The 26,858-nt window shown below is 45.2% G+C and overlaps 1 protein-coding gene and 1 pseudogene across 2 annotated transcripts; both read right to left on the bottom strand.

Annotated features, from left to right (window-relative positions):
* Window positions 1–2,072, bottom strand: part of LOC147896439 (cytochrome P450 716B2-like) — a 30,811-nt pseudogene extending 28,739 nt beyond the window's left edge.
* A 259-nt stretch (window positions 2,073–2,331) lies between these two features.
* On the bottom strand, window positions 2,332–8,914 carry LOC147896438 (pentatricopeptide repeat-containing protein At2g34400-like). Of its 2 annotated transcripts, none has more exons than XR_015541846.1 (3): window positions 8,601–8,914; window positions 8,398–8,474; window positions 2,332–2,380 (listed from the first exon to the last, which is right to left on the bottom strand). XR_015541846.1 is itself a non-coding variant. In XM_087382104.1 (3 exons), the coding sequence occupies exons 1-3, from the start codon at window positions 8,827–8,829 to the stop codon at window positions 6,449–6,451; spliced, it is 2,172 nt and encodes a 723-aa protein (XP_087238230.1). In that variant the 5' UTR covers window positions 8,830–8,914; the 3' UTR covers window positions 4,954–6,448. The 2 variants fall into 2 exon arrangements, 1 of the variants encoding a protein (XP_087238230.1); XM_087382104.1 differs by lacking the exon at window positions 2,332–2,380 and adding an exon at window positions 4,954–8,314.
* Window positions 8,915–26,858: the final 17,944 nt, after the last annotated feature.

Raw genomic sequence — 26,858 nt, 5'->3', positions numbered from 1 at the left:
TCTTGAGCTTCTCATTCTCAGATTTCAGCTTATCAATTATCTTGCATCCTCCTTCCGGTGTCCCTTTGGTGTTCTTGAGTTTCATGTATTTCAGTAGCATGGTCTGCATCTTATCTATCCTTTTTGCTTCCCATGCTCTCTTTTCCTTTTCCCATTCATCTCTCTTGGCCTTCTCTTTCCTCCATTTTTCTTGCATCTTTCCTCCCTAGAGGGACCTCTTCACTTTAGATAGTACTTTGTCTACTCGTGATTTTTCAGCTCTAACAGGGTCACATTTGTAGCTTCTAGATTTTCTATGTTTTCAATCAAGACCAAGCATATTTGTTGAGGTGGGTAATGACATTAGAGCTGGTCTCAGGTGGTGTTCATTGCCATATATGCTGTCACAACACTTTCCAAAGCTTACACATCCTCCTGTAGGCATTGTGCTAAACAAATCTTAACCTTGACAGTTGAAAGCCCTTTTTTAAAAAACATATCTCTTAGTGTACCTTGAAATTCTCACATATTTGGTAGCTTCTTGATACACCCTGGTATTTCCTTTGACTTTGGCTAGTCTTTGCAGCTCCTTGGTCGTTTTTGCAGGTCCTGGTAGATTCAGAGGGTAACAACAGGCGATTCTAGATGTTTGAGTGGTCATTTTGCAGATGCAGGTGGTGCTGAGACTGCCAATAGCTCCAGAAGCTGCTTGTAGCTGCTACTACAGCCCCGGATGGGACTTGATGTCTACAGCAGCCCCTCTAGAGACCTATGGTGGTGACGAAGCAACTGTAGCCGCAAAAGGGCCTGGTGAATAGATCGTGGCACAAGCAGCATCCCTTGGGCCCTAGGGAGCCTAATGCATAGGCACAATGCAGGAACATGCCACGATTGGGCCTTTGGAGGTCGCGATAGAGGCAGGGGGCAATGCGATAGACGCATGAGGTGATAAGGGGTGGGAGGTGGGTAGGTGAGCGTGGAGGTGGGCTAAAGCGAGAGAGAGAGAGAGAGAGAGAGCTAAGAATTCTAATTTCTGATCTTACACAAGGTACTTATACTATCTGCCGGATTTCTCTAGACTCAAGCCCGCGTGCCCCACCTCGAGCGTCTATAGACTTTCTATCCAGAATGATCTCAACCACCTTCTGCCTTGGAAGACATTCTAGGTTCAGCCTCTCCTTGAAGCTAAGTCTGCAGCAACACTTCTCTTCTTTACTTCTATGTAGAGGGGCCCCAAGGATGGTGTATATGCAGCTCCTTTCTGCTCCTCCAAAGGCAACAAGGCTGGATGAAAAACCCCCAAGGGCTGGAAAACCTACCGACCCAGCAGCCTTAAATGGCCACCTGCTAGTCGGTTCACTTTCCCCCCCTAGCCGAATGGTTAGGCCCCTCCTGGGGCTCCATATCTAGGGCCTTTGGCCCTTATTTCATTGCAGGGGCCTAGCCCCTATGCAGGTCTATCGGGCCGACCTGTGTGGGCTATAAATATGCCACCCAAGGTCCGTCCTTATGTCCTCCTTGCTACTGCTCCTGCCCACCTGGGTGCCCACTCTGCAATCCTAAACCAGGGCCTCCAAACAGGCCCAAAACCTGCTCCACATCTGCATCCTGTACATCCCGCCATCATCGTGCCTCTACCAGACCCTTCTCCAGCGCGGTACAAAGCCGTACACCCTGCAGATGTCACCGCCATGTGATGGCCTCCTATTCTAAGTCCCTTGTGCAGGCTACTGCTTCGCCTTTTACTGCTGCACATCCATCCTAACTCCGGGTACCTTCCATGTTCTTTGATGTGAAGTCTTTGTCTCCTCAACTGATCCATCAGCATAGTGTACATACATTGCAAATGCAAGTAGCTCTTCAAGTATCCTGCAATTGCCCTTGTGCACAATGCAGATTCCCTTGTAGTCTTCAACACTATCAAATAGTTTGTGCATTTGATACCTGATCCTGTCATTTCCGATAATGTCCTTGATATGTACAAAGGTTTTATTGTTGACGACTTGAAATCCTTCAACTGTCAGCTTGTTGAAAGACTCATACACCTCTCTAAGAAAATCCTTGTGCTGTGCCAAAAGAGAATACAAATCCATCTTTCTTATTGAACATCTCATGGTATTTGTGATACTACATTTAACATTCAGACTTTTATAAAAATTCAAAAAGCTGCAATTGGAGTGACTTCTTTTCCTTCTCCTCCTTTCCCTTAACAAAACTGCATGTCCACCTTTGTCTGAACCCTTCTCATTGGGATCTCTTCTCTTGACTACATAATACAAAATTAAATTTGAGTCTTGTACACGTAGCTAAATGAAACAAAAGCACTCAAAAAGCAATTCTCACCAGGAGATTCCTCCTTCCTTACAACATAAGCTAACAGTCAATGGTCTTCCTGCATCACCTGCACAAACACACAGACGGGTTAGGTTCCCCTCTTTGAATGTTTGCACATAAACGCGATATGATGGTTTTTCTAACTAAATACCCTTAAATCGTGTTTTCAAGCAAATAATTTTATTTATGTAAATAATACTATTTACCTAAACATTGAATAAATCAAATGCATGAAACTAGGTGTGTCCATGTGACAACCCTCTCTTCTTTTTCACTTGGGCACATCCTACCCTAGGTCTCCCTCTCCCATGCTCTTCTCATATGGCTGCTTACAGATGGAGAGGTGACCTTTCCAACACCCCGTCTCACCGACTCCCTTGTAGTAGTTCTCTCGAACATTTCGATGTCGAAATCTTCTCCTCGCTTTTTCATCCAGTGGCTCCTACTCTACCAGGTCTAGTTCTGCTTCCGCACACCATCCTCGTACACAGGTCCATCTATGGTAGCACCTCCAGGCACCATCACCTTCAGTCATGCTCCCGCTTTCGAACCCAAGCAATCCAAACACCACGGTCTCAAGTTGTCGCCCTAGAAATGAGTGAACAACCTGGAGTCTTCTAGGCACCATGCTCTAAGGGTCCATTTCAACCCGTCCTTCCTTTGGCAACGTCTGCGACTGAGCTCTCAAGCAAGTACTCTTTTGGTTTTAGTACACCTTGTCCATCACCTTCTAGCAATCTGTGTCTGAGTTTTGAAGAAGCACCCACACTTCCCCTTCTGTCTTCGAAGGCCAATTCCTTCCAATCTCGCATTATCTGAGACAGATGAAGAGCACATTCTCTCCACAGTATGCTATAAAGGCTCAAATTAAGAACATCAAGTACATACCAGATCGTCGTACTGCCTATGTGCTTACTCTGAAAGCAAACTATGCATCTCATCAAGACACATACCAATTGCCTGTGTCATCTTGTACTGTCTCCTTAAGTACAGCAACCATCTGAACATGAAACCCTAGGGCACTCCATGAAATCCACTCTCGTGTCAGTATCAACAGCCACGCACCTGCAAGATACCAAGCACTCCATGATGTCTTTCACCTTCACAAAGGTTTCCGACTCCTCGTCGACCCACGTCTCAATATCAAACGTCATCACTGTGGTTTCTAGGTCGGCATATCTGACCTCAATAACACACGAAGATGTCACCAAGAACAGCTCTTCGATTACCACATTAGCTTTGGCTTTTGTGTCACCCTCTGAATCTAAGTCAGACTCCTTTCTCTTGTTTTTCTAATTTGCCTTCTTCTTTCTGCAATCCTTCATAAAATGCCTAGCATGTCACAATAAAAGCACTTCTTCTACTTCCTCTTGAAAGTATCCTCGTCATCAAAGTCATCCTTCTTAGACTTGCCATCGTTAGGCTTGCCCTTCCCTTTGCCAACGTAATCCTTCGCTAGCAACGCCTTTTCATCTTTGCCGTTGTTGTAGAGCTTCTCCCTAGCTTCTTCTTGGAGCAGCAAGCCAACTAACTCCTCAAAACTGAGTGGAACAGCCCTAAGCATAATAGTCAAGGAAGTAACAAACGTATCGAAGGTTTGGTCCTCTGTCTTGATGCCACAGTCGTTATGAAGCTTTTGAAGCTCCGAGGTAACCTCCTCAGTACCATCAAGGCCAAATGGCACGAGTCCACCTTTTGACCAAGCGATGCTAGTTGATCCCTCACCACCTTGACCTTCGTCAAGTGGTCATGTACCGAATCTCCCTCATTCATATCCAAATTATAGAGCTGATGCTGACAAAGCAAGATCTGGGATGTATTGTCTGTCTCGTACAAATCCTTCAGAATGGTCCACGTCTCTACTAACATGTCGGCCATCTGGATGTGGGGAAGCACAAAGTCCGCTGTAGTCCCTATGATCAATGCCAAAGCATGGGCATCTCTGTCTTCCTAAGCTTCGAGCTCCTCTCCATCTACTGACATGAGTATCTTTCCCTCTTTGTCCACCATATCCTCCGGCTTCGCCTCCACTCCCGTTGTCAATTTCCACAACTTCCGAGCCACTTAATGACTCTAGATCTTCACCTTCAAGATCAAGTAATTTGTCCTATCCAGTTTCCCAGACGCTCCAAAGTTAGGGATGGTAAAAGAAAGAAATCTAAGGGAGAGAAGGGACTGAAGAGGCTTCTGAAACCAACACCTCTGCTGCTAAACCACACAGCAAAGTTAATCAAACTCAACCTTCCATAGACTAGAACTCAATATGTACCTGACTGAACCTAGGTCACCCTCCTCGCAAGGACACTATCCTCCAATCGTGGAAGTCGATTCCCAAGAGCTCTTGAATCAAGGTTGTCCTTCAGCAAGGTCCCTGCCTTTAGGCTCCCACACTTGTGAGCCTCCTACTTTGGCTCTGATACCATGTTAGAAATCGACCAACAGACAATGAAAGACTGATAGGATAGCCCAAGAGCTCACACTCTCTGTGTGTGTGTGTGTGTGTGTGTGGGAGTGGAATCACAAACTTCTTTACTTAATATGCATCACATAGATGTGAACACTCATCAATAGACAATGAACCAGCCAGATAGGGAAACCACCAAAATAATATATTTCAGTCCAAAGCTATGGACACAATACAAAAGAGATAGATCCAGAGTCCCACCAATCGTGTGGTCCTCTTGTCTTACCATAAGGTACTTCTACTATCTGCCGGATATCTCTAGACTCGAGCCCACATGCTCCACCTTGAGCGTCTGTAGACTTTCTGTCCAGAATAATCTCAGCAACCTTCTGCCCTAGAAGACAGTCTAGGTTCAGCCTCTCCCTGGAGCTAAGTCTGCAGCAACACTTCTCTCCTTCAATTCCTGTGTAGAGGCTCAAGGATGGTGTATATGCTGCTCCTTTCTGCTCCTCCAAAAGCTGCAAGGCTGGATGAATTGTGAGGCATCAAGCCTCTCCTTTTATAGGCCCTCAAGGGCTGGAGAACCTACAGTCCCAGCAGCCTTAAATGGCCGACTGCTGGTCGGTTCACTTTCCCCCCCTTGGCCAACTGGCTGGGCCCCTCGTGGGGCTCCATATCTAGGGCCTTTGACCCTTATCTCATTGCAAGGGCCTAGCCCTTATGCAGGCCTGCCTGGCCGACCTGTGTGGGCTATAAATATGCCCCCCAGGGTCAGTCCCTTGCAGCCCTCCTTGCTGCTGCTCCTGCTCACCTGGGTGCCCCCTCTCCAGCCCTGAACCAGGGCCTCCAAACAGGCCCAAAACCTGCTCCACATCTGCGCTTATCCATCCTGCACATCCCGCCATCATTGTGCCTCTACCAGGCCATGTGATCGCCTCCTATTATGGGTCCCTTGTGCTGGCTACTGCTTCGCCTTTTGCTGCTGCAGATCCATCCTAGCTGCGGGTACCTTCCATGTTCTTTGATGTGAGGTGCTGCCCATGTGGCAGCCCCCTCTCTTCTTTTTGTCTTGAGCACATCCTGCCCTAGGTCTCCCTTCCCCATGCTCTCTTCATATGGGGGCTTACAGATGGGGAGGTGACCTTTCCAACATGCACTCCATTTGTTGCATACTGTCTGATTACAAAACTCAAATATTATCCTCGTCTGAATACCGTCCACAATCATTCTGCAGGAACATTTGAAATAACAGGGCCATTAGCAAATCTAGAGACACTAGCATCACCAAGAGTTCCCATAAGCACACTTCCCTTGAAGATATGAATGCGGTTCACATCGCTGCTCTATCTTTGATATGAGCAGGCTGCATGACAGGCCTTACAAACCCAGAGATTCTTGACAACACATCCTTGGGTGTATTGATTAAGGTGCATACAGTAGCCAGCTTCTCACTCTGGCCATATAACCCATTTCTTGTTGCATCATTAGATAAGTCTTGTGGCAAATCTGGGTTATACCCTTCCTGCCTAATTTTATTAGAAAGATTATTCTTTTTTGTGACGCTAGAAGACCACTTTTTTGATAGAAATATCTTCTAGCTTCACAATATATTATTGCTTTGAGAATGTCATGTATCCTCTTAAAAAAAGAATGAACAATCTGATCCATGTCAGTCCACCAACTGTGTCCTGGCATCTTCCACGCTTGTTCTTTCACTCTCATTTCCTCAACCTACTTCTCTTCCTCTTGCATGTGAGCCTCTGCATAGATGTTAGACATCAAAACATAAGCTGAAGCATACTTGTCATCCAGCTGCATTGCATGTTTGAAGGCCAATCTTCCAAGCACCACATTACCCCACTTTCGACAAGCACCCAACAATGTAAGCCACACCACAAGATCAGGACAGAAAGGCATCTTCTTTACCATCACTACTGCCTTGTCTAATTGGCCTGCACGGCCAAGGAGATCAACCATGCTAGTGTAATGTTCAATACTCGGAGTGATGCTATATTCTTTGCTCATGGTTTCGAAGTACTTCTGGCCCCTATCCACTAGCCCTGTGTGACTGCATGCAGTAAGAACAATAGATAATGTGACCCTGTCTAATTTTATGCCTTCTCCTCTCATGCTCTCAAGCATATGGAAAACAATTTCACTTTCTCCTAGCTGTGCATATCCTGCGAGTAGTGCAGTCCAGGAGACTATGTCTCGAACTAGCAACTTATCAAATGCCTCCTGAGCTTCTGTAATTGAGCCACTCTGGGAATACATATCCACCAAGGTGTTGCCAGCAAAAAGATCTATTTCCATCTGCATCCTGGCAATGTCAGCATGTATTTTTCGGCCCTTGTCTATGGCACCTATGCTGCCACAAGCTTTCAAGCTGCAAACAAATGTGACAGCATCTGGAGAGACACCTTCCACTTGCATCTGTTCGAAACAGTACAGCACTTCCTCGCCAAGTCCATGCTCAGCATATCCTGCAATTAGTGCATTCCAAGCAACTCCGTTTCGAATGGGCAGCTTGTCAAAAGCTTCACATGCTTCTGCAAGTGAACCACATTTGGCATACATATCCACCAAGGTGCTGCCAACAAACAGCTCTTGTTGCAGCCCCTTTCTGGCTGTTTCGGCATGTATTTCCTGGCCCTGTTCTATGGCTCCTATGCTGCAACAAGCTTTAAGGCTGCCAATAAATGCGGCAGCATCTAGAGAGAGACCCTCCAGTTGCATTTGTTTGAAACAGTTCGGCGCTTCCTCACCAAGCCCATGCTCAGCATATCCTGTGATTAGTGCAGTCCACGATACTATGTCTCGAACTGGCAGCCTGGCAAACGCTTCCCTTGCTTCTGCAAGCAAGCCACATTTAGCATACATATCCACCAAGGTGTTGCCAACAAAATGGTCTCTTTCTAGCTCCATTCTGGCAATCTCGGCATGCATTTCTAGACCTCTTCCTGCATCTTTCAAATTAGAACAAGCCTTCAATATGGCCACAAATGTATACTTGCTTGGAACTACAGAATCCTTTTGCATTTTCTGGTAAAGCTTGAGGGCGTGCTGTGGGGAACCACATTCAATGTAAGCAATGATGAGCGAAGTCCACGAATAGACATTCCGATCAGCCAACTTGGTAAAAGCCTGCTGAGCATCACATATGCTTCCAACTTCAACCAACGTTGGGACGAGGTAATTCCCAAGAGATCTATGATCTTCCAGCCCATTTTTGCACATGTAGGCATATAAGCGCCTGGTACACCGCAGATTTTTCCTTCTTCTGCACTTTAGTAAGATGCATGTAAGGTTCTCCACTGAAGGCTCAGGCATCCGTTCCATAGACGTCAGTGCATCCTCTAAGCTGAGGGTTTCCCAGCCACTCTTCTCGCAAACTTCTTGTGGTATGGTCACGTTTACTTCAGACCTGAAGCCAGCCTGGCCACAGTCCTCCCCCAAGGCACGGCCTTGGGCCTTATGAGTGGATAATTTCCCCTTTTTCTCGAGCATGTCTTTAACCCAACCTGGATTGTTCCAGCCGTCTACCCATAGCCAGTCGTTCATAATCTTATGCTTGAAATCTGGTGATCTTGGGTTTGTCTGTGTCAAGAGCCTCGTCAGACTAGCCAATCTATAGCTTCACCTGTTCAAATCATTTCAGCCCAGACTCGTCGCAAACTTACTTTACTCTCTCGGTTGTCCCACCACTGGGAGGGATCTGTGAAGTACTCCTTCCATAAGCGTTCGGTCCTTGACCTACCTGCGAAGTATGACCACAACAAAATTCGAGTGTCAGAAAAGAACAGCAAGCTCGGAAATAGATCAGGTTCTATTTCAATTTTTTCGAAAACGACTGTTGCAAAAAATAGACGGAGGACAGAAATACCTGAAGCCATGGGAGAGTTGAAGCTTGATTGCCTGCGCAGACGAGCTGCCATCCAGTGGGAGTGTGGTTCTCCCCTCCGCAAAAGGATACGAACTTCAGCGAAGAGAGGGTTAAGGAGTTTCGTTGCGGTTGCGCGAGACGTATAACAGGGGTCTCTGTCAGATGAGAGAGTTAAATTGTTGGTCGTCATCGAAGGATGAACGTTTGGGAAAAGGGGAGGGCTTAGCATAAAGGAGAAATACAGGCTCTCGACCTCAAAGCTCGGAACGTCAAAATGCCCACCTGCTTCATGGGGCTGCCTCTTCGATCCATTTCCTGACTACTGCCCCATGCATATAGATTACCCACCCGCCCATGGTGAGATGCATTTATTGCATCTTGGGCGCCCAAAGTGTGTAAACCACCTTAGAGGGCGGTCACATGCACAATGCTTTAGAGGGAGAACGATTCTTTTGTGGGTGAAATGCAAGTCACATGAAAACATAACTCCCTCATCGAAATTCAATGTTTGGAGGCGAAGGAGAGATAGCATCATGTTTGAGAGCATTGATGAGTGCCTCGAGTCCACCCTTATCACACACTCAAAAGAATGGAGTTATGGCGATGCCCAAAACCCCCCTCTGTTGGACCTCCAAAGCTCCATCCTCCTGCTTTGGCCATCCCTTGCATCGATCGGTGTGCCCGTCAAAGCTTCCCTACATCTGTTTACATGTGCCTTGGTCCTCAGATACGCCTCACCTCTACAAACAGTAGTGCAACTCCGTTCAGCTCTGTTCTTGGAGGTTAAGCGGGCTCCATGTGGCCGCGCTCTTAGTTGTTTATTAGCTATTTCAAAGCCACATGAGTTGCTGCAAGCAACTAATTTTCACGGAAACCAATAAATATTTCAAGTAGCACTTACGTCTTTCGTGAGCTCCTCCTACAACGGGATACCGATTCTGTCCCTAAAGTCAATCTTGTGGTGTACTACTTTCTTCATGAAGGGAATGCCTAGCTCATAGTTTTGTGTATTGATGCCCAAGGCTATGATCTAGAGTGGCAATGTTCACAAATTAGTTTGAAGAAGGATACCAATCTCCCAAAACCATAGAGTTAATTTCAGCAATGACTGCATGCTCGTTCATGTGGCATATACAAGGTTTTCCACCACCTTCTAAATCAATCTCCTCCCTCTCAATCGATGGTCAATCAGTTGTGGCGTCTCGCAAATCAATTTTCGTTCTCTCGATTGATTTTCGTCCGTTACCTATGCGGTACCTAATCCATACGTCTCTCATGAATCCTTGTTTATTTTATGCTTGGAATATAATGGATTCACGTTTTCGATGTCCTAGTAGGGTACTATCTTTATAAGGGAATGCATCTTCACTATACACGAATCAATCATCTCTTTGACTATCCATGTCATAAGTAGATGTAGATTGGCATTTTGCAAATCAATTTCCGTTCTCTCGATTGATTTTTGTCTGTTGCTTGTGCGGTACCTAATCCATACGTCTCTCATGAATCCTTGTTTATTTTATGCTTGGAATCTAATGGATTCACGTTTTTGATGTCCTAGCAGGGTACCATCTTTATAAGGGAATGCATCTTCACTACACATGAATCAATCCTCTCTTTGACTATCCCATGTAATAAGTAGATGTAGATCTTACTCTCTGGGATGACATCTCAGAGCCTCTGTATGATCCGAATACATTCTCTTTGTCACTCTCATAACTTATGCTATATTCTTGTTATCATGTATGAAGATGGTGGCTAGTAATTTTAATTGCCAGCCCGGTGGAATCATAGCCATGATAGACGTGGCTAATGATAGCCACCGCCATCGCACGGTAATTCCGACAAAAGTAAATCATGAAGCCTAATCACCTCTAATCTCGCATTACGATGCACTCTAGTACTCTCCTGAGCATGCAAGCCCGATGATTGGTAATTTACTGCACTCGTAGTAATCATGCATGCAAGCCCGGAGGTGGTAACTGGAAGCTAAGTAATTGCGGGTCACTGTGGTGGCTGGTAATTAACTGCCAGCCCAGTGTGTCGTAGTCGCCACCAAAGACATGGCTGGGAATCTTAGATGCCACCACCTCTAATCATTAATTACCATGCAAGTCAGTATTGCCACCTTGAATTAATCAAGATTTAGGCCAACCACCACGGTGGCTCTCACCTTGACAGTATGGTCCAGCTACAACCACCGCGGTTGCTCACCTTGACAGTGTAGTTAGGCCACAAACATCTATTCCATTCCCTTAACCATTTCTTATTCTATCCCTCTCGACCGTTTCGTTCTCCCTTGCAATCTCAAGCCTCCACCACTATTCCATTTCCTTCATTGTTTCATCTTCTATCCCTCTCAACTATTTCTTTCTCCCTTGCAATTGAACTGCAAACTCAAGTCATTTCCTTCACTGTTTCATCTTCTATCCCTCTCAACCATTTCTATCTCCCTTGCACTCTTCCTGCAACTTCTATCCCCTCTCGTAATGGACCCTGTACAGTCCGGGAGCTCCTCACACAATCTTTCCTCCCCCTCTGCAGCACATTGCGAGAGCCCCTCTCTCGCTCTTCAAAAGCCCAATTTGGATGCTCTCCAAAACTTCACCAGGTTGGTATAGGAGGTGAACGCCCTCGAGATCCAACGCATAGCGAACGGAGATAAGACACTAATTCTCTGAGCCCATCCCATATCAAAATTTTTGACTTGGTGAAAGACTAGACAAGGTCCCCGATTCTCACTCCCTTGAGGTCCACTCTAATGACCTAGTTGTGCCCCAAGCTCCCATGTTAGCTCCACTTCATGATCATAGTTGCCAAAACATGAGAATTATTGGCCCTATCATAAGAGAGATTTGGGTGTGAAGCTTAAAAAAATTCAAGGCTAGGTGGGTTATGACTATGGGGATCTTCCTTGATCCTCACCAACAACATTGTCGTGATTCCTATTGTCCCTTCTAGCTTTGTCTCTTGCTTATTAGGTTGAGCAGACAGCATGCAAATTTCTTGTGGTTTCTTAGGGTTTATGTTTTGCATGTAATTCTTTCACATAATTATATGCCACTTATAAGTCTTATTGTAAAGGCCATGTGAGATATGTACAAGCAACTAAAATTTGTTTCATCTTAAGAATTTAAAAATACATAAAGTAATGTACATGTTGCATACCAACATGACAAGCCAAGGTGTATCATTGGCTAGAACTTTGGGCAACTAGCTAGCTTACTTGGTAACTGTAGAGATCCATGATTCACAATCAATTTTATTCCTTGCTCTTTTGCCCATAGGTATCTCTTGAACATTTCCCCTTATTCCGTTCAATTGCTTTTATTGAAATTTTAATTTGATTAATCATAATCTCTAGTAGTTATTATTTCCATGCTAAAAAGTAATGTTAATGACCATTATAATTCCATGCAAAAAATGAAGAAAGGTTGGGATGAAAATTTGCAAGGTTGATAATATTTCAAATATGCAAATGGATATTTTACTACATATTTAAGGGGAGAATCTCCAAGAGATTGGAAATTTCCATGAGAATTTCTTTACTCCAAAGCACATGGCAAATATATTTTAGAAGAAGCATCTCCCAAAGAAAACCAATGAACACACACCTCAATCTCACATCCAAACATGTGACTAACCAAATCCCTCACATTGTACATATGCCACTCATGATGTTCATGTGTTGTTTAATGCCATTAATGTCTTATCTCATCTCATATTATTTTAAATGTAAGTTAAAATGTGAGTTTCCATATAAGCCAAGTAGTTGACTCTCCATGTTAGGAATTTAGTCTTTCGGTGATCCTCTTGCTGTCTCAAATATTTCCTTTTCAATTTTTCCAGTAATCACCATATCGATTAAACTTGAAGGGAAAATTGTGGCCTTCCCGACTTCAGATCCACGTTTAATCATTTCTTCGTCCGTCCCCTCTATCGTCTATAAAAAATACAAAAGCTTGTGAGATTGATAGGTTATAGTTAAATATAATGTGTAAAAGAAAATTAAATTGTCATACTAGGATATACGTCCATGATTTCTTTGCATAATCTTGTGAGCCATGAATATCATCCATGTTATCATCTGTGATCATCTCTACATCATTGCATGCATCCTCTTCGTCATTATTTGCATACTCTTTATCTTGGGAGCCATCAAGGTCATCCATGTCATCATCTCCGATCCTCTTATGTTCCATCTCTTTCTCGTTAGCCGATAGTTAGATCAACTTGCAAGTAAAAGTGTGCCATGCAAGCCGTTCTTTCAATAATATTAGTGGAATATCCTTTTTTTAGAAGATCTTTGAAAAGATCCCATCCATAATAAGGTGACCTCCCAATTAGGGGGTTGCAAGTATTCCAATATAGTAATCAAAAGACTTTCACTTTTTGCTGGACATTCATAGATTTTGGAGTGCACATGATGATGAGAGGACCTATGGATTTCTTTCTCCTCTAGCATAAGATGCAAACTCTTGGAAGTCCCCCTTAAGTTATGTTGTAGGGAGTGGTCATGATATGCACTCTGCATGCATAAGAGGAATGATTTGAGACATTGGATCTTTAATCCACATTCTCTCTTGCTTATCTTGGTTGCATACACACCATTGTAGATCTTGAAATCAGAGGCATAAACGTTCTCCAAAGTGCTATGCATCTCTTCCTTGTTTTCTTTATTAACAAAAATGACAATATTGCAAATTCCAACTCTACTAATGGTGGTATAGTATTCTATCAATAAATTGGCGAATATCATTAGAAGAAACCTCATTAATAAAGAATACTTAGTGTGTATCCCAACTTGTTTCATCAAGTAAAAAGTCCTCATCTGAAAAGCCCCTGTACGCTACAACCTTTCCAAATTCTAAAGTGATGTTCACATTGAATTAAAAGCCATGGTTGACATCATCCCTTGATATTCTCATTTTATGCTCATTCGCAAGCTTCTCAACATACTCAATCACATGTGGTGGGATTCGGGCTCTCATGAATGAGGTGACTACTTCAAACCCATCTTCCTAATTCTTCATCCACTTATGTGCCCATGCCTTTTCCTTAGCTGTGGATAAAGTGGCTATATGCTTCACAATACTAGGGTCAATATTGCATTGACCAACGTGGATATCTTAATCTGTGACCAAATATCTAATTGCACTATCCACTACACATTTCACCTGTACATTGATGCACTCCTCCATGCAATGATCTTTGTCCTTCTTGCCAACCATTCTTCAATTGAGGAGTTTCTCTGCTACCATTGTTACATAGCTATCCGACAAACCCATTGCTTGGATTAAATGCGTGTCAGAGTTACTATTTTGCTGACCTAACAACCGTTGACCCATGGCTTTAGAGCTGTTCCATCGATCCTTGCTATCTAGCTACTTCGCCGCCGGCATGGAGAGCCCACCCCCATGCCCGTGGTCATATTCGTATATTGCCATTCATCGTGTTATGCCTATCATGCCGCCCATCACTATTTTTATTCCGCCACCCATTGCTATTTTTATTTCGCCAATCATCGCGATACGCCTTTCACTCCACTCGTTGCCATTTTTGATCCCCACACCATCGCTATAACTATATAGCTGACCAGCGCATTGATCCTTATCCTGTCGACTCCTTATCCTGCCGTACGTTGTCTTAACCTTATCCCTATGCCCATAGGAATACCACTTGCATCTTATCCCGCTGACACGTGGCAAGACTTATTCCACTGATCAGCGTGATACTTCTACTCCACCGCCCATTGCACCATCCGTTCGCTATACCAATATCCCTTCATCTGGTGTGATACCCTATCCCTACGATCGTCACCATAGAGATCCCCACGATCATTGGGATACCTCTCAGGTAACCCATGAATTTAAAAAATCCCAGAACCTCAGTTCAGCATGAGTGTGCCTAATTAGAGGTCTCCCACATGCACTTGAGGTCCGAGAGAATTTCGCCCAAGGATCTCGTGCCGAAAGATAGTGCTTCGAGCTATGCTCATCCTACCCTATGCCCTAGCTAGGAATCTGGAAGTTTGATTCCTAGCTTCCACCCAAGACCCCGACAGGAAGATCTATCTAACTTTGATGAGACGGAGATCTTAGATGAAGTAATGCAAGACCCCTCAAGTCGGAGACATGGAGAGCCCCTTAGTCGGCATGTCTGCAGGAAGGGAAGGTCAAGAACATCTAGCCCCTAAACCATAAACCGGGACAGAGACCACCTTCGTAGACCCAAGACCCTCCACCTATGCAAGATGTCCCTAATGGGAACACATGGATGATGAAAATCCATGGATGAGGGAATTCCGAAGGCAAGACCCCAGTCGAGGGGATGCTATGAATTTCCAGAGAGAGATGCCTTATGAACCCCCAACAGTCCAAGTGCCACCAACCTTCGTCAACTATGGGGCACCACAGTTTCCACCTTATCGCCCATTGCATGGAACTAATGTTCCCATGCCCTAGGACCCACCTCCTTCGAGAGTACATCCCTTTCCATCCATACCTGTCAGATCGATGAATGTAGGCCTTGGCACATCAGTTCCAATGCCTGTACTAGCAAGTACGTGGATACCACCACCAAGCCAAGCTTAAGGCCAGCTTTGTGTCCCGTCAGGCCCATAGAAACACCACCCCCGCTAGTTGCTCAAACAATGTTAACTGATGAGGCAATGTGCATCTTCGTGAATGCCCTAGGAAGGGGGGCCACACCACCTCCACCCACCCCAATGTTTCCCGTAGGGATTTCAAATCCCTCAAGGAGCCATAGCAATCTCCAAGTTAATGACCAAGTTCCTTGGAGAACGAGACCTGGTCTCCCATGTGGAGCGATTTGAGAAAATTTGCGAAGCTTTTGGTGCTCCCGGAGACCTAGAGATGGCCAATGCATTTGGTCTTAGCTTGGATGGCAAAGCAAGCCAATGGTATAGGGCTCTCACCCCAAAAGAGAAAATCAACTGGGAGATGTTGAGAAAGGCCTTCATTGTGGGGTCACCTCCAGCAGCCATAAATGGAGCCTAATTAATCCATTGCACGGGGTAAAGTCGAACAATAAGGAATCCTTAAGGGATTACATTGTCAGGATCAAAAACCTCAATGCTTGCTATGAATCATACGAGAGGATGAGCAACGAACAACTGTTGCCCCACTTCCTTCTTAGATTGGCAGACCCAAAGCTACATAACCACCTCATGGTGATGAATCCTACCTCCTTTGATCTATGCAGCAAGGTGGCCATCCTCATATGTGAACATGATGGACAAGGCAAATTCGGATAAAACCCCATATCCCTCAATTAGCTCCATCGGTTAGGTCTTTGAGTGTAGAAGTGATCAAGAAGGAGACCAACAAGCCCAAGGGCTTGGATATGAGTGTCCTAGCCTCCAATTTGCTAGATTAGCTAGGCCAGTAGTGGAGGATAGGAACCTCCAAGGAGGCACCGAGCCCCCACTTGTTTCCACTGAGAGACAACATTTGGTGTGGGGTATGCAATGGCAACCACCCCTCCAGTGAGTGTCCGCGCCTAAGGGCAAGGCCGGCACTCTACTGCGCACACTACCATAGGTGGGGAAACCATGATACGTACCAATTTTGATTTCTGATGTCCCTTCCCTGACCCATGTATCAAATGAGACCCCCATTAGCCCTAATAGCCCCACCTAACCCCTTGATCACACAGGGTGGCCATGTGGCTAGTTCTAGCCAATACAGAACTCAGCTAGCTCCATTACCACCACCCATATTGGGTCTACAACCCCCACTACCTCCTATAACCCTAGTCAATCAAGTGTTGGTGGAGGAAGTTCCCAATGACTGGGAGCAGACGAATCCAGATCACGGACCTCATGATTACTACCCCTATGAGGAGGGAAGTGGCACCCTGATCCACTACCTCCTGCCAAAGGATCCTCGTGTTCTTGATCGCCCCCGTGAACGCAAGGGCAAGAGAACTAAACTCAATGGCTTGGAGACCCCCGCTCCAATGTTACATCTGCCAAGGTCCCCATAGAGCAAGTGAATGCCCCTACCGAGGTACTTCAAACCCTTCGGTGTCAAATGCCAGGGACTGCATTTCTTGAAGGACTATCCATACAAGGATCGTACCCCCATCGCTCCAACCATGACTAAACCCACACTCTTGTATGCGGGGTGTGGGACCGAGCATCTATTCCAAGACTATCCCATGAGGAGACCGACAACCCTAATCATCTCGCCAAAGAGTACCAGCCTTAATATGCTTAGCATTGAATAAGGCCAGGTGGCCGCAATGCCCCTACAAGTCATCAGGAGGATGCAAGCTAAGGCATTAGTCAAAGCAATGAGGAAGCTAGCAAGGAAGGATAAAGGGTCCCTTTCGCCTGACCCTGAGATCCCTCCACATCCCCAAACCCGATCCAAGAAGGCCATTCGGGTAGGTGACGGCTCCAACCAGGTGCTTATCCAGGATGGTTCTAATGAGGAGGCAGCCACTCTCGCCACCTCCTCTGATTTTGAACACACTTCCACCCAAGGTGACCCCAAGGTACCACCAAGTCCAAAGGTAAACAATCCCGTGCAGGCCCAAGGCCTAGCACCCTTGCCCTCCTATATAAGGAGACCTGTCCTTGGTCCTAGAAAAGAAATACGTGAAAGATTCCCAGAACTTGGTACGGGACTACCAAGAGAAGTTCGAGCATCGACTTAAGGCAAGTAGAGGGTCAGATACTATTCATCTAGCCCACCTGATGGGCCACTGAGGGGCAAAATTGCTCAAGGTGCCGAAAAGAGTGGAGGAAGAGGAACACCTCAACTTTGAGCAATTAGAAGCTCTGGATCTAATGCAAAAAATGTTCCAGGAAGACCTAATGTTGCAAAACCTCTAGGAAGAAGGAGACTTGTATGGCTTCGAGGACCTGTTGTCCATGGAAGAATATGCTTCACAAGAACCCTACGATAGTGCTAGGTTGGCTGCCTTCCTATTGATAGAGGTAAAAATGTTGATCGCTTCCTTGCTAAGAGGAAATCCAATGCTATGGCACGATCTATCCAATTGGATGAATAGACCGCTCTTGCCCCCAGTCCCTGCCATCCCTAAGCCAAATCGATGCCAAAAAAGGGGTAGAACCTACCAAATGTTCCCATCAACAAGCTAGGCCAGTACTTCAAGGGTGATGACATGAACACCACTATAGCCATAATCTACCAAAACCAAAAGGTTGAAGCCATCCTTGATGGGGGAGCAAGAGTGAGTGTCTGCACTAAGGCATGCCGGGTGAAATGGGGAAAACCCGCACTCGAGCAAACCCATCTAGTAGTAAAGTTAGCCGATGGGGGAACTACCGAGCCCTTGGGAGTGCTCACTGGCATAAACATTAAGGTATTTGGATTCACATACCCCATCAGGTTCGTAGTCATGGGCTTCACTCGGCAGTCGAGATATGAAGCTATCCTAGGCAGGCCCTTCTTGTGAATGACCAAACTCGTGCACGACTGGCATAATGATAACATCTACTTGCAACACAAGGAGCAAACCATGAGAGTGGACTTGCACACCTACAAGGCCCACCCATTTTATCAAGACACGTCTTTGCTCTGCAAAATCTGATACCACCGCCCGAACCACTTCCGTGAAGCTATTCCAACCCTATGACAAGGAAGAGGATGAGAAGGAGTCTGATGACTTCTAGTATGCACCTCTTCACGAGCTAGAATTCTTGCAGAATTGGATGCACATCTTAGCCAATATAGATGTCCCAGAGAGAGTAGGATTTTAGATCAGCACCCTAGTTTTCGAGGGTCTAATGCCAGTGGTTCCCCTAAGAATGCTTAACATGCTTAAACCCCGAGAGGTAAGCAAGGGAACTGTGAGGGTAAAATCAGATCTCCACTGGCTGTCATACATGGGTGCCACAAGTACTCACCAGGAATTCTCCTCCAATTGGGAAACCAAGGTGAGTAAGATAACTTCCCCTGTCGGCTCTATAAGCGCAATGGAAGAGCCTACTTTAGGTCCCAAACCCCTTGTATCCAAAAGCACAGCTAAGGCCAAAAGGACCACTGCTCTGGCAAAAATAAAGGAGGAAACTAAAGAAAAAGAGGACCTACATCAGGTACCAGCCCATTACAAAGCCTACATGATTGAGGATCGTAAGATCCTATACCAATAGGCCAAAAGGTCTTGAGAAGACAGATGCTCCCAAGGGTATGACGGGCCAACCCGAGTCAAGGAGCTAAACCTAACCCCTAAAGGGCAAGACCCCCAACTCGTATTCATCTCGCCGATGATCTCACCTCCAACGAGGAGAACACCTTAATAGCTCTCCTAAAAGAGTACAAGGACTACATGTTCTGGAAGTACACCAACATGAAGTGGGTTCCTGCCGAAGTAGTGCAGCACACAATCCCCATGCTAGACAATGCTAGCCCAGTACGCCAATGCCCCTACCCTATGAATCCCAAATACAGATAGTGAGGGAAGAAGTCCAGAAGCTCATAGATGCAAGATTCATCTATGAGATTGAGCATACGGACTGGGTATCGCCCATCGTAATAGTCCTAAAGAAAAGTGGAAACATTAGAGTATGCTTGGATTTGAAAAAGGTTAATGCTCCCACTAGACATGACCACTACTCCTTGCCATTCACAGAACATGTTATGGAAAGGGTAGCCAGAAAGAAAGATTATAGCTTCCTAGATGAATTTTTGGGTTACAACAACCAAGTGTCGATCGCTCTGCAAGATCAACATAAAACCGCCTTCACAAGTGAGTGGGCTGTGTATACAGCTAGGGTGATGATATTTGAATTAATTAATGCCCTGCCACCTTCCAACGGATGATGATTACGGTAGTCAAGGAGTATCTGAGAGACTTTGTGGAAGTCTTCTTGGATGACATCTGCATGAACTCGAAGTGGGATGACCACCTAAAGTACCTCAGGCTCATCCTTGAGAAATGTCACTTATATTGCATATCCCTGAATCCCCTTAAGTGTCAAGTTTGGGTCAAACATAGTGTCCTTCTAGGCCACATAGTGTACCGGAATGGGATCTCTATGGACCACAATAAAATCAAACTCATCTTGGAGCTACCACCCCCACCAATGCCAAGGGAGTCCAACGATTTACTGGCCACATGGGCTATTATAGGAGATTCATCTTGTTCTACGTGAACATAGCCCGCCCATTGTACAAACTGCTAGTATCCTTTGAGTGGACTGAGGAATGCTAGACATCCTTCAAAACCCTCAAACTAGCTCTAGCCACCGCACCAGTGTTGAGGTCACCTCATTGGAATTTTATATTCCACGTCCATATTGATGCCTCCAACTTTGCCATCGGTTGTGTGTTAGCCCAACCCAAGGAGCATAATCTCAATTAGCTAGTATACTTTGCGAGCCGCCAACTAAACAAGGCTAAGGTTAACTACACCACAACAAACAGGGAAGGCCTACTATGCTGTTAAGAAGTTTAGGCACTACTTGTTAGCTAACAAGTTTGTCTTCTTCGTGGACCACCAAGCATTGCTCTACCTAGTCAACAAGCCCTCCATGACTGGACGCATCACCAGGTGGATGTTAATCCTTTTAGATTTTGACTTCACAATCATTGTATGTAAAGGAAAAACCCACGTCCCGGCCAACCACTTGTCAAGAATCCCAAATGGTGAGGCCCCAACGGGAGTAGATAATGATCTCCCAAACACTTCTCTCTTCTTCCTCGACATCATCCCCGAATGGGCCACAGAAATCGATCACTACTTGGCCAACGAATTACCTTTGGGCTAGGCCCTTAAGAAGGATTGAGCCCATAAACTCATTAAGGATGCAATGCCATACCAACTGATAGCAAGCCAACTATACCATAAGGGCAAGGATGGCATCATGCAAAGATGTGTGTGCAAACACGAATACATCGATGTGCTAGAAGAAGCCCACTCGGGCATCACAAGAGGTCATTTTGTCACTAATGTTACCGCATGTAAAGTGCTGCAAGCAGGTCTTTGGTGGCAGTCACTCTTTGAAGATGTGGTCGAATTCATCAAACAATGTGACCCCTGCTAGCGTATCCAAATTTCACACAAAACGGACATGATGCCCTTGACTGGAATCCTAACCGATCAACCCTTTGAAAAATGGGGCATCAATTTTATTGGACCCATAAGCCCAGCAGCTAAGGGAACCGATGCCCGATACATCATCCTGGCTAGCGATTACTTCACCAAGTGGGTAGAAGGGAGAGCCACCACAGTGAAGGCCGATGTGAGATCCACCGTGAAATTCTTATATGAACAAGTCATCACGCGGTTTGGATGTCCATTGGAGTTAGTCGACGAGACCAAGGAACCCACTTCCTCAATGAAACGAGAGCAATCCTGACTAGTGAGTTTATGTTCATACATAGGAAGTCAATGCCATACTACCCTAGGGCAAATGGCTTGGCTGAGAGCTCCGATAAAACGTGATGTAAGATCATCACCTGTACAGTAGAAGCCTGTCATACCAACTGGGAGCATAAGCTCATAGCAACGTTATGGGCCTCCAAAACTTCCTACAAAGTGGCCACACACTATACCCCCTTTAGCCTAGCCTTTGAGGTGGAGGCGGTGATGCTAATGGAGTATGCAGTGCCTAGCCTTCGCCTTACCGTTAAAGAAATACTTACATAGAACGTGTTAGCAGAATGGCTAGTTGACCTCAAAAGGTTAGAAGAGACAAGGTTGCATGTAGCCAACTCTCTCTGGGTAGAAAAGGCCCGGCATAAAAAGTGGTTTGACTGCAACCTCAAGAATAAGGACTTGGTAGAGGGAGATTTGGCACTCCTATACAGCGTCCATAATACCAAACACAAGCTAAAGTACCAAGGTATGGGTTCCTACCACGTGGTTGAGATCACTCCCCAAGGGTCATGCCAAATAGCCACTCTTGATGGGACAGAAATGGATGGCTACCTTAATGGGAGCTAATTAAAAAAATACTATGTCTCTCCACCCTTCAAGCAGTGCATAGAGAAAAAGAACTCAAGGCCAAGGTGGCAATGATGAAACACCAAGCCATCGAGGAAGCCATAATCCATAACGCTAAGCTCCGACAGCGTAAGCATGACACTACTTAAGGTAATGATTGAACAGATGCAACTAATGGAGGAGCTAATAGTAGGGCCAGCTAGGTTGCTTATTCAACTACAGGTTCCGCGATGCCATTGCCCACTCCACTGCCACTACCATCCTCCACAGAAGACCCCAATCGCCTCAGGAACATCTCTTTCGAAACCATCCGTTACAAGAAGAAGACCACACCGCTAGCTCGTGCTTCAAGCCTCAAGCTCCAATCCACCTCATCCACTAGCACATCCCCCCAATAGCTATGTCAGCACCAATTACTTGGGCAATCGAAGCAAGTAGGTCGCCTAGGTCACGAAGACAAGCATACAAGCTGTGAAGGTTCCAAAGGCAGCAACACAAGAACCTGTGTCATTCCAAGATGCAACACCACAAGAACCTACCGACGACAAACCAAATGCAGCAGGCCAGCTCCAAAGTACCGAGTATGCATGATTACCACCACGAATAGGACAACTCAATGCAAATGTTGCCAAGTGCAGCCAAGGATGAGGTGTTACACAAGAACCTCCCTCTGATATCGAAGCCAAACCCACGAAAGTAATTGCGATCGTACCACCTTCAACAATATCGACCTACTCACGTAGGCAAGGGTCTGTGCCAAGGGTGGGGATCTCACAAGAACCTGCTTCCCCCAAGAAAACGGACCATGCTGTGACAATGCCAATGTGCCTTTGGCATCCAAGGTAAAACACAAGCTGGACTCTTACTCTACATGGCTTTTAACATGCTATGCGGCAACACGACATCTGCCCACACCACATTCCTCATAATCATCAAGTCCAGGTCTAGATGAGTCTGTATGGTAGGCATCTCACTTGATGCACCCGTAGCCCACAAGTCATTACCAAACACGCACACACACATCCATGGTCAGCACTAGGTGATTAGGGTCAATACGTCCATTTGTGCATTTGTTCACCATCTTACACGCTGGCCTCACAATCAGTCCCACACCACACAAATGCACTCCGCTCACTCCCCCTCCCCCATTCACCTTCACAACCCCCCCTATCTTCTTTTTCTCTACATAATCAGTATCACACCGACCATCACCATCGAGAATCCTGCTAATCATCACCAAAGAATATCTCACCAGTAGTTGTTGCCAAAGAATATCCCGCTGATCGTTGCCATCGAGGATCCCACCAGTCATTACCAAAGAAGGATCCCACCGGTCGTCATGATCCCGAATCCCATCGATTGCCTACCATCATCAGACCACACGAACTGTCGCCATCCCCTATCACATCGATCGGGGTCTTTTTTTCATATCACACAGGCCGTCGCTAAAGAAGTACCCCATTGATCGTCTCCATCGAGTATCACACCAGTCATCGCTAAAGAATTACCCCATCGACCGTCACCAATGACTTACCCCACTAACCATCGTCATAAAAGGATTCCACCGGCCGTCGGGATGTAAAATGTATATAAATAGGCCTTATCTCGCCGGGTCATCGCCATAGCAGTTTTCCCCAAACTCTTGCAAAATTTGCCTAGAATTCTCACAGCCTCCTGCCCTCTTCCACTACCATCTAGACAGCCTATTTATGTCCTCCCGCTCTTCCTCGTCCACCAACTCCCTCATCACTCTTTCCGATAGATCCTGAACATGAGATCTTTGAGTTTGAAACAAACTTGGGACTTCGCCCCCGCCCTACCCCACAAGCCACTGGCCCCTCAGATTCCCAAAGTACTCCATCTGCAAGTGGCGCTAAGTGTTATCCTCGCTCGCTTGGGCTTGACCTCTGTCTCTTTGGGCTCTATCTGTGCTGGCCCTGTGGCAAATTTTTCAGCCAACCCAAAGCCGACTAGTGGATGTTGCTACTACAGCAAGTAGTAGAGAACCATCATGTATAGTATGGGGTTGCTGATTACTTCCTCATGTGTCTTGAGGTCATCCCTCATCTGGGTGCAAAAGTAGTCTGCCCAATTTGTATCTTGGGCTCCACCAAGCGCAGCAGGATATTGGGCACGACGGTGGACTGATGGTGGTCTTTGTGCTTGACTTGTGTGAGCCATTGCAAGGCTCTTGCCAGCCTTTTAACCTCTATCTTATGAATGGCAGCGAACTAGAGTCGGCCCTTGCTCTTCTAGCGGTCTTAGTGGCAGACCTTGCTAAGGGCATCCGGCTTCTTCATGGAGTACTTCTCGCTCGACGACCGGTAGGCCGAAGGCTGCATGTACCACATCTTGATTGATTTGGTAGTGGTAGGCTACTGCATCTCATAGGATGCCGATGTTCGTGTTGCTGTTGTATGCTTGGAGGAATTCTGCCAACAGCTTCATGTCTAAGTGGCATGGGATACGGTCTGCCACTCTGATCACAGGCCAGCGACTCTAAGTGCATCCTCCACCACTGGCTCCTTCAATGTTGCATATGCTGCTATTGTATGGTAGTGGAGGGTGTAGTCATGGCCCTTGTAAGCGAAGCACACAATGCACATGTCCAATTCTTGGAGCCATGTTTCTCGAAGTGCTAAGTGCAATTGGGAGCGCACGACCTTGTATTTGCTTACTATTGGAGCCGAGGTGCACTTTCTTGATCTCGAGGGAGGCGTACCAGTTGTTGTTGTACCCTCCTAGGTGGCCTATCTATTGGACACTTCTTCTTCCCCTTGAAAATCTTCTATGGGGATCTCGGAAGGCATGATACAAACTTCCTTTCAAGCTGTTTTAGGATCGTAACTAGCCTAGTGGTAGTAAAGGATAAGTGGTCACCAACGCGGTGATTGGTCGCATACAATCTATGGGTCCTTAAGGGGTTTCCTTGAGGGACAAGGGCCATATCGGCATGCCCTATATGTTGGTATGTAAGACTAGAATATATCCACTTGTTTTAGATTACTAAAAGAAGCATGGTGCATTTGGGATTTACTATAAAAACCAAGCACAATGGTTGTAAAACAAGTGCGGGGGGATTTACTATTTGGGATTTCAATAAAAGAAGCATAGTGGTTGTAAAACAAGCATGCTAGGTTTTGGATTTACTATTAAATACAAGCCCACTATAAATACATTTTCTGTTTTTCCAGGATAACTAGAATACATTTTCCTTAGAATGTAGTTTCTTGTACTTTCTTAGTTGTTCGCTACTCCAAGACACCCCATGATGTGCTCATGCATGTCTAAATCCATTTTGAAGACACTCTTTCCCCTCTTTTGTCTAGGCCTAGCTTGAAACTGGAACTTAATAGCTCTTATGAGAAAAGAGTACATAAATGTTTGCAAACTCTTGTGTAATAGCTTATAATTATGGCCTCTCTTAGATGTTCATTTATACCACAGATAGCTCAAACTACTACACCCTACTTCTCATAGCTTGTTTCCCAATGATCCTTTAATTCTTGCTCAACCTTGTGATTGGGCTTAGTATGGTGCAACACAAATTATGGGTCATCTTCCTCATTCTCTCCAAAGTTAGCGACGACAACCACAAAGTTATCCCCCTCTTCTAGACAGTCAGTGAGGTCATCAAAAAGACTCCCCAAACTGTGGTGATTCATCGTCTGTCTCTACATTGTTTGTCACTCCATCTTCACATAGAGGGAAAACTTGAACTGTTTCCCATCTCTTCACAATTGCAATGTCCTCACAATTTTCATGATCCCAAGTGATGCATGCACTGCCAAAGCAATAAAATTTTCTAGTTTTGAGGACATGGTTGTTTGAAAATCCCATATACTATGCAAAGTAGGAGTTCCTTTAATGGCCTCACAATCATCTATGTTTCTCTTTTCCACTTCATTCACTTTCACTTCATGGAATACTCTATGTGCAACACTTTTCTTGAGTCTTTGTTTATTGTATGTTGACTGTGCCCCCATCATGGAGAAGTTGGTTGTGAGCCTTGTTACAATAGCATGGGCATCATTGAGCTTTCATTAAGGGAATGCTAGTTGGTGTCTGAATAGAGCTCACTTAATAATAGCACCACATACATCATGTTCCCCCTTGCCATGTCTAGACCCAAAGAAATTCAATGTCATGTTTAGGCCGGGTAGGATTTAAACCTCAAGACAACGTAGAATCCACGAGCTATTTTAAATTGAGAGGAGTCACCATCTAGTCACACGATGTTGTTTTATATTTTCTTATACATGGGGATCATCATCTTTTAGCCATTACCAATGCAATTGAAAAGCATGCTGAAGAAATAACCTATCTTGTTTCCTATCATTCAAAATGTAGAAATGGTATCTGCATTGCACTGAGATGGACTTTTAGTCAGAAAGAAGATTGGCATCAGTCATGCAAGAGTCAAGCATATGATTGTATGTGATATGCAGTAGAATTGATATCTCCTTATTGTACTAGTGTGCACTTTGTATCTCGTTATGTTCTTGAAATAATTAAAATAAGTCTATATCTAGGTTTACATACAATTAATCACCTATGTCATCATCCTCTATTGTATGTCTACCTAAGACTTGATCCTCGAGTTCACCCTCTAATTTTGCCTCTTTTTCCCTAGTGTCATGATCTCCACCTTCCCTCCTGGCCCATATTGTCATCTTCATCCTCTTCCCCAGATCCATTGGCATCATTATTTGGATCTAGTAGCATCTCTATATCCACATCACTATCTTCAAAAATATGTTTACATCGAGGACCATGAAGGATATAGAACTTTTTGAATATGTCCCTTTTCTCTTTGCTCATCTTTCTTTCAATCTCTTTACCTTGGGGAACCTCGGCAATGACACGATCATCATCCTTGATGTTCCAAGCATGTGGCATATCGAGATCCATGGATGCCAGAAACTCTATTATGTATACTAATGACTCCTACACAAGCCATACCACCTCTGCCATGCTTTCTTCAGGTCTAGCTCTTTGCCTTACAAATCCCTTCGAAGTTTCCATAAACCGTTCAAGGAAAAACATCCGACGACTTTGAACGGCGGTTCTTGCAATGGCAACCTCATCAACTACATGTACAAGCAAGTGTACCTCAATCATCATAATGCTTGAGGGATATTGCTTATCACGCAAGCACACAGCTTCAATGGAGTCCACCTTAGCCCTCTTGATGCTCAATACAGAGATCTCTTTTTATAATCAAAGTGATATGATAGTAAGCATACCTGACAATGCCACTAATCTTGGAATTAGCTTTTCTAGCATATTCTAATAAGAATTCTCTCACTGTAATTGGGA

The sequence above is a fragment of the Dipteris shenzhenensis genome, chromosome 12 (genome assembly GCF_047967505.1).
Source record: "Dipteris shenzhenensis isolate YYH24624 ecotype China chromosome 12, Dip_SZ_1.0, whole genome shotgun sequence".
Lineage (NCBI taxonomy): Eukaryota > Viridiplantae > Streptophyta > Polypodiopsida > Gleicheniales > Dipteridaceae > Dipteris > Dipteris shenzhenensis.
The sequence above is the reverse complement of the archived record's forward strand: the minus strand, read 5'-3'. Positions and strand labels throughout refer to the sequence as shown.